The sequence below is a fragment of the Mya arenaria genome, chromosome 10 (assembly GCF_026914265.1).
Source record: "Mya arenaria isolate MELC-2E11 chromosome 10, ASM2691426v1".
NCBI lineage: Eukaryota > Metazoa > Mollusca > Bivalvia > Myida > Myidae > Mya > Mya arenaria.
The window spans coordinates 47,250,340-47,264,968 of record NC_069131.1 but is presented as its reverse complement, the minus strand read 5'-3'; the positions used below and the strand labels follow the sequence as shown (position 1 = coordinate 47,264,968).

At 33.7% G+C, this 14,629-nt stretch overlaps 1 protein-coding gene across 2 annotated transcripts; it reads right to left on the bottom strand.

Moving 5' to 3' along the window:
• Positions 1-8,076: 8,076 nt before the first annotated feature.
• On the bottom strand, positions 8,077-14,286 carry LOC128206824 (uncharacterized). 2 transcript variants are annotated; one of them, XM_052909503.1, is made up of 6 exons: positions 13,850-14,286; positions 12,157-12,489; positions 10,238-10,360; positions 9,733-9,783; positions 9,500-9,533; positions 8,077-9,364 (listed from the first exon to the last, which is right to left on the bottom strand). In XM_052909503.1, the coding sequence occupies exons 1-6, from the start codon at positions 14,235-14,237 to the stop codon at positions 9,301-9,303; spliced, it is 993 nt and encodes a 330-aa protein (XP_052765463.1). In that variant the 5' UTR covers positions 14,238-14,286; the 3' UTR covers positions 8,077-9,300. The 2 variants fall into 2 exon arrangements, with proteins under 2 accessions (XP_052765463.1, XP_052765464.1); XM_052909504.1 differs by having other exon boundaries at positions 12,157-12,309.
• Positions 14,287-14,629: the final 343 nt, after the last annotated feature.

Here is a 14,629-nt window from a genome sequence, read left to right as displayed (position 1 = left end):
GCTACTCGGGTTCGGTTAAAGAAGTCTTGGGAAAGGATGCTGGCACCTTTTAGCATTTTCACTGTAAGATTTCAAAAACCAACAGAAAATACCATTTCAATGTTCGTGTTTTTATTGAAAAAAAACACATCAATAATTCAAAGAATCATTGATATGTTTAATAAAATAATTGATTTAATAAGAAACTTTAAAAATGTAATCCATCTATTTTGATTAATTTACCGTAAAACTATGAAATATAAAGTGACCTACTTAGTGAAAACATTCTTTTAAGATGGATTGTTTAAAAAAAACAATGCTGATCCAAATAGTGCAAACAAAAACTTATGCAAAAAAGTAAGCAAAATAAAAACTTATCTTTGTTGATAAAAGTGTCCACTTAACCTTACACAAACAAGACTGCAACTGTAACCGCATAACGCCTCTTCGCCAACTCCACTGCAAAGGGCATCTCTTCCGGTTGGATGTTTGGCCACTTCAGGTACCGTGGACGCTGTAACATTGATAATTGTATGAAAAAGCGATGCAGTTTCTTATTTCAATAAGTAGTTTATGTATAAAATAGGCAGGTATCGAAATAAAATGAAAAATTGCTAACATGTGAAATAAAGTAGTTACATATACATATCATTCAAAACCAATTATTAAACAAATAAATTTATATAAATTGAATCAGTTTTATAATGTTTTGCACTCTCATTCCATGAGCCTTTCCTAACAATTTATGATTAACTACGTTTAGACTTATACAAATGAAAAAACCCCAAAGTGAAACATTTTATTTAAGAATATCATATTTTGAGATACACGAAAATAAAATAAACATTTCCTGCTACTCGGATTCGGTTTAAGAAATCTTGAGAAAGGATGCTGGCACCTTTTAGCATTTTCACTGTAAGATTTCAAAAACCAACAGAAAATGCCATTTCAATTTTCGTGTTTTTTGAAAAAGAAAATAAATCGAAGAATCATTGATATGTTTAATAAAATAATTGATTTAATAAGAACCTTTAAAAATGTAATCCATCTATTTTAATGAATTAACCATAAGGCTATGAAATATAAAGTGACCTACTTAGTGAAAACATTCGTTTAAGATGGATTAGTTAAAAAACAAAACAATGCTGATCCAAATAGTGTAAACAAAAACTTATACGAAAAAAGTGAGCAAAATAATACTTATCTTTGTTGATGAAAGTGTCCACTTAACCTTACACAAACCAGACTGCAACTGTAGTCGTATTACGCCTCTTCGCCAACTCCGCTGCAAGGGGCATCTCTTCCGGTTGGATGTTTGGCCACTTCAGGTACCGTAAACGCTGTAACATTGATAATTGTATGAAAAAGCGATGCAGTAACTTATTTCAATTAAGTAGTTTATGTATAAAATAGGCAGGTATCGAAAAATAATGAAACATGTGAAATAAAGTAGTTACATAAACATATTATTCAAACCAATTATTAAACAAATATATTCATATTGTTGTGGGCTCGCCTCTCGTGCGATGCCCGTCCGTCAGCGGCGCTTCCCGACGACTCTGCCGCGCTCTCCGACGCTTGATAGCTCTATTATAATTACTCAGGATGGCTATCGTTTTCCAAGTTTCACCATACTCCGCTATTTGGCCCAAATAGCTTATACTCGGCACCATTTAATGATTACATAGTCCCGGGGATGAGAAATGGTACCAAATCCATATAAAGTTCTAACGTTTATTGTCAGGAATTTCTTCTTAACATAAGAAATGGCACAATAATCTTCTGCCAACGTAAAATAACAAGTACAAGGTTCTGAGTATTCGTGAAAACATAACATCTATGAAATTTCAGCAAACTGCGTAAATAAATGCTGATTTAATCGTTACGTTATTTATTTTTAATCTCTTATACTTTAGTTTGATCAAAATGTGCTTAAATGTGCTTAAATTAATTTGTTTTATATACTTTCTGTACAATGTTTGCGTAACCCCCCCCCCCCCCCCGCCCCGAAAAAGACCAAATTCCTTCTAACCTCTGATGAAAAAAATCCGCTCTTTAAATACTCCAGAGCAGACGACGGCATCGACTCGCGATCGACTTCTAGATCGACACCAAAAATGTGCATCGACAACAGCTGATCGATCGAAGAATTTGAGATCGATCGCATAAAGATGAATCGACTCGGTCCAAAAATACAATCGTTGAATGATACATGATGGCGGCTAAATAATTCTGCTGATAGCTAAATCTACATCGCATTTTCTCAGCAATCAAACGACTTTTAGAAAAGCTATACAGAAACCTTAAAATTACAATACAGTGCTATGTTTATCGTAGAGTTTAACAACAAAAGTTATTTCCCTCGGAAAGAAATTAGCCATGCAAACCATGACTTGCTAGGGACAAAAACAATGTTAGACGGATTTACATTTACCAGGTCTGTGAGTTAAAACCTGAACAAAACGTGAAATCATTTAGCAGAAATATAAGACTTGTGCATTTTTACGTTACGCAATCAACAATCATCGTGAAATTCTCTTACAAACGGATATTTTACGACTTTTTAAATGTGAGAACTTGCAGTGAACATTTAGTTGCACAGATTGTGACTGCAGTATACAGTACAATATCATGCAATTGTTAACCAGAGACAATTAATATATGGATGCAAAATATGAAAATTGTGATGATTGCTACAAAAATAATGAACATGACATGTACGCCATGAATTTAATATGCTACTAGGCAGTTTTCAAGCCAGTGCATTTGTAATAATTGGGGTACAGCATCACAATCTGCGAAATCACGGATACTCCCAAAGAAAATATTCATTAATCAATACGAATACAGTCATTTTAAAGGTAAGTCCATTTAATTAGCATTAACGACACTGTCCATATGTGCTGGGGCACATCAATATAAATTAAATCAGTTTGATAATGTTTTGCACTCTCATTTCATGAGCCCTTCCTAACAGTTTACTATAAACCACATTTAGACTTATACAAATGAAAAAAAACCAATGTGAAACATTTCATTTAAAAATATTATATTTTGACATACATGTAGTTCATTAATGATAATCTTTTGAAATATAAAGTGACCTTTTTACAGAAAACAGTTTAAGCTTGACCTTTCATTGGAAATGATTCTAATAGGGCAGAAAGTGCCATAACTAAAATGTAAAATAGATGTTTTGGGTTTAAACTCATTCTTATACACAAGAAAGAGAGCAAAATAAAACTTGCCTTTTGTTGATGTTTCCATGGCAGCTGCATGGGGCAAGGGTCGCGCGTGTGCGTCAATGAATCGAGGAGAGACGTCAGCGACTATTTGAACTATATAAAACTGATTTTAAATACTTCCGGACAGAGCACTCATGTATAAAATCGTTCGACTGAAACATTAAGATAAAACTGACATTCTTTTAAATATTTCGGTATTTGACTGTTTTTAGCTAGTACCTTTTGAATGATCCAATATCCTGACGATTTGTTTCACAAACAGCAAGTGAAAGAAAGCAAAAACCCAATGGAAACAGTTCCCATATCCAACACAATATTTATTCTCAGCACAACCCAAAACAAATACCTGGAAATAGACAAGATTGTTTTCATGGCAACCACTATAAGAATTTTTATCCCGCTTCACCTGACCAAGGTATAGCTATAACACAGGTATATATATTTATGCACGGTTGACCACATATGACTCCATTCACTCAAACCTAATTGTACACATGTCCAGGGGCTAGAATACATTGTTTGAATACAATTTAATCCTTCCACCGTCTATTTTGTTTGGATATTTAAAATTTAGAGTGGTTTCTGTCCTGGCACTGATTAGATGAATATAGCGTGTACTGTCCTAGTAGAACGAAGTTAAAAAATGCATTTATTTTGTTTATAACAGGTCACAAGCTTTTATTGGCAAACCAGTACTTTGCCTTGAGCCGATTACACAAAATAAATATTGACATGGCCAAGACACAAACGTACATGAGCAAAATCTTCATGGCATCTGATATAAATTATTGAAATTTAACTATGCTAGGCCAGTTTGATTTAATTGCATGTTTTCTATGTATATCACTCTCAGTGGAACAGCAGAATAGTAGAAACTGAAATTCTGACTCAAAAGGATTATGTGGACATAATTCACATTGACGTTCTGCCCTTATATTGTTTAGGCTTGACGGATCTACCTCGTCTCGAGAGAGGAAGAAGTAATAGATACAGTATGAGTTTTTCTCAAAGAAATAACGAAACAACGAGTAACTGTGAATGACTCATAAAACGATAAGTGTATTGCAGATTTAGTGAGGAAATAAATGCATTAATGAATACATACAGAAAAATTACATAAAAATTGATAAATAGAAACATTTTTTCCGAAAGATAAACATTAGATTATTATTATTGCCTTTCTAAATACAATGTATCGGATAGTGGGATTACTCGAAATCCTCGTGCACGATCCGCTAACAAGCGTAAGCTGGGGGTATAGTGGTATTACTGCAGAAATCAATGATGCATGTAACATCGATACGTTAATCCCTATATTTACAGACTATCTTTGCAATAAAGGTTGTAAATATTTTGTCAAATGTCAAACAGTGCCAATCGCACCATTTTTAGTGAAGGCGATGAAAAAAACTGATTGGCATGATAACGATAGCAATACTTTCCTTTGGCAATTAGAGCTAGAAACCACAATTAGCTATCATTGTATATCCCTAATATACACGATTCATGTTACGTTTTATGGTACGATTATCTTAGGCTACCTTCATGAATACACTACGATACTGAAGATTGCAGCAAGATGCACCACACGCATACAATTTAGAAACCAAAAGTGTCCATCCTTGCTTATTTTTTAGCAAACTTTTCGGACATCGCCGAAGGTGGCAACGATGTTTATAGAAACGCAATAGGAAGCCTTAAAGGGATTGTACACCAGATTGGCACCAAAAAAAGTTTTTTCTGTAACGAATCTCAGAACAATTATCTAATCGAATGTGTTACGCTTTGATATCATAATTGTAAAAAAGTACCAAAATGTAAAAAAAAAATGTGTCGGAGACTGGGTTCGAACCCGTGTCATCAAAATTGCACTTCAGCGTCGTATCCAATGAGCTACGGCGGCTTACTCTAATTGGGTGACATAATTAAGCTATACACCTACCTCGGTAATATCACGTGATAACACCGACTAGCCAACCACGCATAAGGAATGAATTCTACCTGGTAGACATACCCAGTAATCTTTTTAAATGGAAAAATACGAAATAACTGCTAAATTTAAATAAATTGTAAACTTTGTGGTACTTTAGTTCGTAAGTTTCAATGCATTGTACACATCGATGCCAAGTTTATGTCAGTTTTCGACAATTTTCTTTTTTTCTTCGCTATTTTATCATAAGGAGTACAGCCCCTTTAACGGCAGTGCCACAAATCGTCGAGATGGTCATTGTCCCCATGTCATGATTTTCGGGACGAACTTTAACGAAATCGTGAGAGTAATAGCTATGCTAAACGAAGAACACTTTTTATTGACTGGTTACTAATAAGTATTAACATTACGAATTATGTCATTCTGTTGTTTAAGTCAGTTTGATGGTTTCTGTTTGTAAGCGGGTTGAAGGTTGCCTTTTATGGAATCATTTTCCATCAATTCACGTACGAGTAGTAGATTAATAGTTAATACTAATAATCAAATACCTTTACAGTACTTTTAAAGCGTTCAAAGGTATTGAATTTTATTAAAATTAATGATCGTCGAGTGAAGCGTGGACCACGTTAAAATGCGTCATATACTTTGTATTTTTTTTCCATGAACGGGTAGACACGGTTGCGAGGCGTTGGCACTACCACTTTTACTGCGTCTGCTCGACGCACGCCTTCAGCAATGAAAGTGTTAGACGGTTATATTGAAGCGTACGTCTTCTTGTTGTGGCGGTGGACATAATTGAGGGTTTACTCTGTTGCAAGTTTTGGGTCATTTTCATCCATTTGATCATACGTTGTCATACCACTAACTAACTAAAACAGTTTCGATGTAAAAATATAACGAAGCAATCGCAACTCTTCCCCCAGCATGTAGCATGCCGACGAACTAAAAAATAATGATGATTTGGAGAACTTATTCATTTAATGAACACATGCCATATCCCCCCGGCGGGGGAAATCCCATGTGGGGGATGAATATTCTCAAGAATAAAAGATTATTATAATGGCGTTTATGAAAATCCCCTGGCATGGGACTCAAATCCCCTGGAATTCTGAACACCCCTGGGGAGCCTTTCAAAAATATGGCATTTATAGATTTAATGAAAAGTTGTTGATACAAAACCATCCTCTAGTCATCATTGGAAATAAAACTAAAGCTCCTAAAACGCTTTTAAATAATAAATGGTACTTGGCGTGTGCACTTAATGCCGGCATTGGCTGCACCCCTATTTCTGTCTGATATAATATTTTCCCATCTCCTGTGTATGCTTATCGTTTAAAGCTGCACTCGCACAGATTAAACGTTTTGACAACTTTTTTTTGTCTTGGAACGAGCCAATTTTTGCGGCAATCCATGGAAACCAGTTATATAAGACTGCTGACAAAAAATTAGATTGCAAAATTTTATAATTAAGTTCAAAAATTGATGTTTTATGCATTTTTCTTAAACCGTTAGTAACAATAAAACATTAATTGTCGAATGTAAATATGAAAATTCATGATATGATTTTTAATCAACAATCTTACATCATTGGGATGCAGATTTTTACGCATAAATTTGCTCTTTCCAAGACAAAAAAATTAAAAAGTTGTAAAAATGGTAAATCTGTGAGAGTGCAGCTTTAAATACCTATGATTATCTTAAAATAACATAAAATGATGTGTGTTTATATTTTAAATTACTAAATGTAACCTGTAAAGACTATGCTTGTCCTTAAAAACATGTTTACAAAAATAAAAATGTGGTAAGTTTTCAAACTTTCAAATGTATTTACCTTTAAAACCCTCAAAGGCATACATGAAAGAAAATGCCCATCCCTGCAAGACACCAGCGAGGGCTTATGCTCTACTGGCATGGCTTATTTTGTCATTTCCTATCCAGAGAATGTACTCTGCAGTTTGCTAATATATAGATATGATACATGTACACTGCACTTCATGTCTTATGTTCATTGAATCAAGTTTAAAAACACTCTATCCAGCGGTTTTAAAATTATGATCCGAACAAGGATGATTGCAATGGACTGACCGACTACAATTGACACTGACCAAATGACTGACCAACCACGGTTGATACTGACCAATTGACTGACCAACCACAGTTGACACTGACCAATTGACTGACCAGCCACAGTTGACACTGACCTCCTCATTTCCTCGTAGTTCATATCAAGTCCTACTACTAATTTAATATATTTTTGCACCAAACTATAAAACGAAATGAATAAAGTCTTGTTGCCATTTGTTACAAATATGTTATTATATATTTTTATTGGTTCCATTCATTTAAGATGTGCGAAAGACACAATATGTAAGCATATAAACCAGTAAAATGGTAAAAGATACACTTGACAAGGTAACGCATGAAAAGGAAATTTAAAATAACATTCATCCAACACTTTGTCAGAAATCATCAATATTATATTTAGTTTTCCAAATTGGCGGCTGTATGATACCAAAATGAGTGTACATGTTTGTGTTGTCGATAGATGTGTCCTCATACATAATCTTGCTGGGCTTATCACCATGGCTGCGTTTTCCTCCCATCTCCATATTCGCAAATTTTGCCGTGTAGTAGGCAAAACTCCACAACTAGGCTAACTCGTGCTGACCATCAGCTTGAAGCCATAATGACTGGTGAAAAGGATGACCATGTTGTCAGCTGGAGTTGTAGCGAAGAAGGACTGTTCCCGTTCAGAGCATTAAGAAAATTTAAACCTGCAACAGAGACATGCATATGCTACCTTGCCTTACGCAATTGTCTGAATCCCGCTGCTAAATTTCAGTTGAAATGTGTATAGAAGAACACGTTTAGGAATGATTTGTTTATTTCTGTTTAAAAATCGAAATTACTATTACTAGATGTCCTTGGTACTAGTGCATACAACTTATGTTGAATTTCCATCCTTAACAATTGAATTGTGTTTCATTGTTGTAACTTTATTTTTTTCAATTTTCTTTCAACTTTAACAATGATCATGTTATCAAATGCAAGGTACTAAAATTTGATTACTTTAATATTTATTTGATTAGAGGAATGAACTTTTTGCATTTGACTGATCAACATCAATATTGGTGTACACTACATGCAAAACAAGATCTTTTCTTTAATGTAACATCAATTTGAGCTAATAGCTTATACATATCAAAGCACGTACATTTTTGTATGGACTAACAAATAAAACTATTTAATATGAATAACAAGATGGTCCTACTGCTACTGTATATACATATGTTTTGTGTCGTTATTTAAGGGATGAATTGCGGGATCGATGTCATTATCGGGATATGAACGCAATTGGGCTGGCTGAGTGTACTGAGTCCGAAGGACTCCACGGTATCAGCCCAACTGCGTTCATATCCCCGATAATGACATCGATCCCGTAATTCATTACTTATATTTACACCAATAGTTCATTATTTTATTCAAGAATTGGTTAAAAAGTACATCATTCATTTAAGAAAACCTTTCAGTTATCCTTTTATTACCCATTCTGTAAATAGAACGACCCGACTGTATTCGGAAACATTTTATCAAATTACGTCACAAAAACATGGGAAAAGATCAACCACTTAAAATCACTTTTACACTTGAAATTGAAACATTTATGGCATCAATACATATAACATATCATAAATTAACACTTTCTAAAATGTTAATTTACATTTTACGGGACCTGATGACATAATACAAACAATAACAAGATAAAAAAAATCATTTATATTGTTATGCGATGAATTGCGTTCCGAACATATCCGAAGATGTTGCGTTCATCGGATGATAACCGCTATTACCGAAAGTCAGTTCATTTAAGCAATGGAAGTTGAGGTGTAAATAATAAATTGTAAATAAATGTCAACAACACTCCAAAACTCGTATTCGGGGTTCAACTCTTGGAAGATAAAATGTCATTATATTTTTTTCAATGTGGTTAAAAATGATTTGTTGTATCAGTTTCATGAAGAAAACATAGTAAAATAAACTGCACACTCGTCAATTGTTTACAGCACAGTTGAACATCAAAGAGCAATGTCCCACATCGTTTCGCACATCCCATTTCTAATAACCTTCCACCATCTGCATATGTTCCTATGGCGCGCCTATCGTTGTGTTTTCATACACCGCTGTAGTGAGTCTATTCACTGTGCTGGACCTACAATCAACGACAATAGAAGTTATCCATTTGGTTTATGCCACGTGAGAAATCGGGTTGTATATCACCATATTAACCGATTTAAAAACATTTGTACATTAATATATATCAACCAAAACGAAAAGTAATACTTACTTAGTACTGTGACTGGTATTTTCTTTTGCTTCGTCTGAAAAAGGACAAATACACAAAAAACATATTGTTTTAATTAATTATTTATATAATTTTTCATACAATTTTGCAAACAGAATGTTTAAATAAGCTACAAGAAATAATATGCATACACCAGAAAACAAGTAAAGTTAAAAAAAAATAGTGCAGTTACTCTGAAAAACGATGATTTAAAAAAAATCGAACAAACAAGTTACCGTTCGCTTGATTCACGTTTTCTGGAGTATGTGTTTTCTTTCGAGAATTGGCTGAAATTAACATTTATGTATCTTCAAAAGTTCATAACGGTTTGATTATACAGACTTAAAAGACAAATGAACCATATAAACGTTTAAGAAAGTTAAAACAGTAAAATTCATACATAAAAAACGATTGCAAAAAACAGCATACACCACTTAAATGAAAAAAAGAATCAATATTGAGAACATCAAACGTGTTTGAGCACCGCTCAGCGTCCAGTGAAAACGCACACACCAAAACAGAAGCTAATAACCTCACTTATTTGCCTAGATAATACAACACATTACAGCTCGGCAATAAAGCTAGAAAGGCGACAGAAACATAAACAAAGTCAAAACACTTGAAATGCAGCTGTGCAATAATAACAATTAAATGTGTTCTGAACAATCAAGTGAAGCAAATTTGAATGTCATCTATTCATGTTGTGAAATGATTTATATTACGATAAGACATAGTTCTTACCTTCTAATGAACGTCTTTTCTTGATGATAACATATCCAACAATTACAAAAACGGATGTTGTTCCGATTCCAATTATAGATGATAGCCCAATCACAATCTTTATTGTATCACCATGACTGTGTTCTGATAAAGAAACAACAACATTATTCAAACTGTAACTAGTTTTTAGCACAGGATTTTTTTTAAACATGGGGGATATTTATCTACAGTGTAAGATAGTATTTCATTTAACGAGTTTTAAAACAAAAGTCCCACGAGTGGCGGAGCTAAGGTTGAATATTAAGGTTCTGCGTAATCACAAGTGAAATCAAAAACGATCTAATACACTGTTATCAAAACATTCTGTTTCTTTTATGCTTATTTTTGGAGTTTTATTGGTATTTCAATTTTATTTCTAAATACTCACTTATTTAAAAAAGAGTGTTTGCTACGACGCTACCCGTGAGACGACCCTCACGTAAACGTTCGATAGCTGATGACGTGGCTGTCATTCCTATTTCCGGTTCGTGGAGAAATAATTCTCGAAGAGTTCTTTTTATAGTTTATTATTCACTTGTGTTTTATATCAAACATTTTGTTAACGCTTAAGGAATGAACTGCGGGATTGATGTTATTATCGTGGTATGAACGCAATTGGGCTGGTTAAACAGTCTAGAGTCGACTCCACACGTACTTTAACCAGTCCTATTGCGTTCATATCACCGCAAATAACATCAATAATGCAATTTATTACTTATATTTACACCAATACTCACTATTTAATTCCAAAATTGTTAAAAAAAACTTGATTTATTTAAAAAAAAAAACTTTCAGTAATTCTTTCCTACCCGTTCTATAAATAGAACGACCTGATTGTAACAAGAAACAGTTTTTCAAATGACGTCACAATAACGCGGGAAAATAACCATCGCTTCAAATCACTTTTAAACGTAAAATTGAAACACCAATGACAACAATTCATTTAACATATCTTAAATTCAAACTTTTTAACGTGTTTATTTAGGTTTTTCGGGGCTTGATGTTACAATAAAAACAATACCAAGGAAAATCATTTTCAATTCACATCGCAATTGCAAGATGGCAGTTCATTTATGAAATGGAAGTTGAGGTGTTAATATCAATCATTAAAATTTTATAAATCTATCTTCCAAATAATCAAAAGGTAATGCTCGAATGTATTTAGATTGAACAGGGCATGATTACACACTGGTCGCCATTTACTGAATATAATTGGGAAGAACAAACGCGTTAGCATAACAAATGTGTCTAAAAAATGTTCAGGTTTTAGAGTTGAGTTTATTAAACATAGACATTCAATCACCCCTTCACTCGTCAGAGATAAGTTTTATTCGCCCGAATACCATGCTTGGATGTTGACAATTCTTGAGGCGGATTGGTAAAAAAGAGTTGGTTAATTGCTGTGTGGATTTGTCAGGAAGTTGGTACTACAAAGTCAGTTTAGAAAAGTATTTGATATATAATATAACACTGAATGCTGTAACGTTATCGAATAACATGTTCGAGCAGCTGCTTTTGTCTGTACATGGATTTTGTACGAAAACATGTGCTCGATCATTCAGCTTCAAGCCCAAGACAAAAGTGATAACACTTTTTTAATAAATAATATTGTTTTGTTTATTTCCGAAAATGTATTTATTTAAACATATTCAACCTTTTTTACATAAAATTATTTTTTGGGAGACATTTTGTTGTTCAAAAGTGATGAGTTTAGTTTTGGTCAAGGTGAATGTACTACCCTCGTTTTAAAGAGCAGTTCTTAAAGTTTAAATGTTCAGTCCTTTGTACGCAGTTAAAGTATCAAAATAATACATTCACTGTTGTTATTTCATTGAAAAGCATGAACTAATTGATTAGTTTTATACTTTATAAATGCATATATCCATTAGCGTTATACGCACCTCCAACACCATTCCGTTTGATGACATGAATTGTAACTCGATTGCTCAACGACATGAAGTTGTTGGTAGTGCAGTACACTACTGTCCAGTCCTGTCTGATGCTGAAGGCCAGTGTTAACCAACTTCTGTAGAGGCGTTTCTTGTCATTTAATTCTGTAACCGAGGAACCGTTCGCATGAATTATATCCTTACTTCCAATAGTCACCTTGTACCACGTGATAGCAGACGTAAAATATCCAGGTGACGTAATACATTCGAAAAACACTTCATCTTCTTCGTAAACAGTTACAAAATCTGTTGGTGGCCGCGTTATTTCGACAGAAGGTGGAACAACTAAATTTGAAAAAAAACACACACTCACATAACATCATTAGGTAATAAGTCTAGAGGTAACATAATGAGATCCGAAAATAAAGTATCAAAGGTTGTAGGTCGTATTTTTATTCAGTTGCATAAGCTTCATGACAAAATACTTTTACGTATTACTTAGCGATAAAACTACATTTTACTCAGTGTGTATAGATGACAAAAGTATGAAGGCATTTATTATTTTGAAGTGTTAGTTTTGATAGGCTAGACAATGAGGAAATACTTTCAAGTCGTACGCAGAACAGCAATGGTTGCGCCATTACTGATAAGCCAGTTGTATGCGTATTGGTGGCCTTGCACTAGACTGAAGTTCCATAAGGCGCTGTGATTGCATTTAGTGTTACATTACTCTGTGTTGTTATTGTTTGCCATAATGAGTGATTGTTTCATTGTTCATCTCAGGTATAATGGCGTCATCACTGACGTCATCCGGTGTTCCATTGTCATGAAGCCCACGTGATTTGTCCAGCCGGAATAACTCCGTGACACACACATTGCAAAAGCGCACTTTTATTTTCAAATATGTACAGTGACAAACAAAAATAAGTTTTCCCGATAATGCATCTGAAAACACTTTTGTTAATAATTATTTGACTCTTTGATACCGAAATTGTTAAAAAAATACAATTCAAGTATACAATAATATTCTGGTTGTAGTGGTCAGCGAATCCATGCCGTTACAATCAAGATTTTCTTTTAGAAAACTGACGCCTTAACAACTGGGCCTTATTCAAAGATTGCCGGATATTTTAACATTTATCACGTGATTATATCAATCAACTAATCACACTACAATCTTGTGTGGGATCGCGTTACTAAAGTGTTTCAAAATTTTGGTTCTGTTCGACAATTCATTTCGTAATATTATTTTTTCCATAAAAAGTGCCTTTTAAAAAAAACATAGCCGAGTCCCTTTAAAACGAAAAAAACATCCACCAGAGAGAACAATGCACAATGCATGTATTCCAATGAGTTTTTGTTACAAAATGGTTGCAATAAATTTTATCTTTAACTCGTTTTCAGGGTGACTACATGTATAATGTTTTATCACAAAAACTAAATGTGCATATGCAGTTGTCCCCCTTACTATTATAAAAATTATTAGATCCCTGTGATCACATTTGTTTGAAAATTATGCTTCCTACATTTCCATTTATATATTTTACATACACGCCATAGAAGTTTAAAAAACAGGCAATGTTTTCAAAGGTATATTTGATTAAAATTCAACAGCAATGCAAACTATTTAATGGACGGTTGTGACACTGATCTGGCTGACATCAATATTTGTATTTTATAGTAAAATAAAATTCATCAGACAAACCTCTGACTTGAACTACTACACCGTTGCTTTGATATTTCGTGTTGTTCCTGTCACGGCAGTGCCATAGATCACCATGATTCAGCCGTGTAACGTTGTTAATTGTCAAATTATGTTGCTGATTCGTTAAACAGCTTATAGTGTAATCTTCCGTGGAATTCATCGCTGAGGCACAGGGACTTTCTAAATGCAATTCAGTTGTGCCTGTCTTGTTCCTGATCCAGTCTACTATCCATGTTTCATTCACCTCTTCTACATCGCAAATCAGCGTCAAAGGCTGAAACTCGTTGACCACTTCTGGAAACATCCATAATTTAAGTTCCTTTCCTTCTGTGCTCAATAAGCGGAAAAACAATACCAATAATTTTAATAAAAACATATCATTCCACATCAGTTGATAGAATATTGAATATATAGCCGATATTAGCCGATATTATAACATTACTGTCACACCTGCCTTGTACAAAACTATAAATAAACTCATTTAAACATAAGGATAACGCGCTAAATAAAGACACATATTGCTTTGTTTTTAGAGTGAAAAATCAATTTAAAACGCGTTTATGATGAGGAGATGTCTTTCAAAACAAGATTGTATCAATATCTATTGAATTCAGGCTATAATGACCCAAGACAACTCCTTTTTGAAAATAAGGAAAACTATACGAACCTATATCAAACTTGGAAAAAGTGCAATGCAACATGCAAATTAAACCTGGTTTAAGATAAAGCATCTTAAATAATAATGAAAATATAGATTTAAAATAATAAATCCTTGTTGAA

Coding starts and splice junctions, on each gene's coding strand:
- LOC128206824 (XM_052909503.1), bottom strand. CDS start 14,237: ATGTGGAATGATATGTTTTTATTAAAATTATTGGTATTGTTTTTCCGC. Junction 12,490..13,849: donor TGTAGTAGTTCAAGTCAGAG/GTTTGTCTGATG, acceptor TTTCAAATTTAG/TTGTTCCACCTTCTGTCGAA. Junction 9,784..10,237: donor GAAAAGACGTTCATTAGAAG/GTAAGAACTATG, acceptor TGTTAATTTCAG/CCAATTCTCGAAAGAAAACA.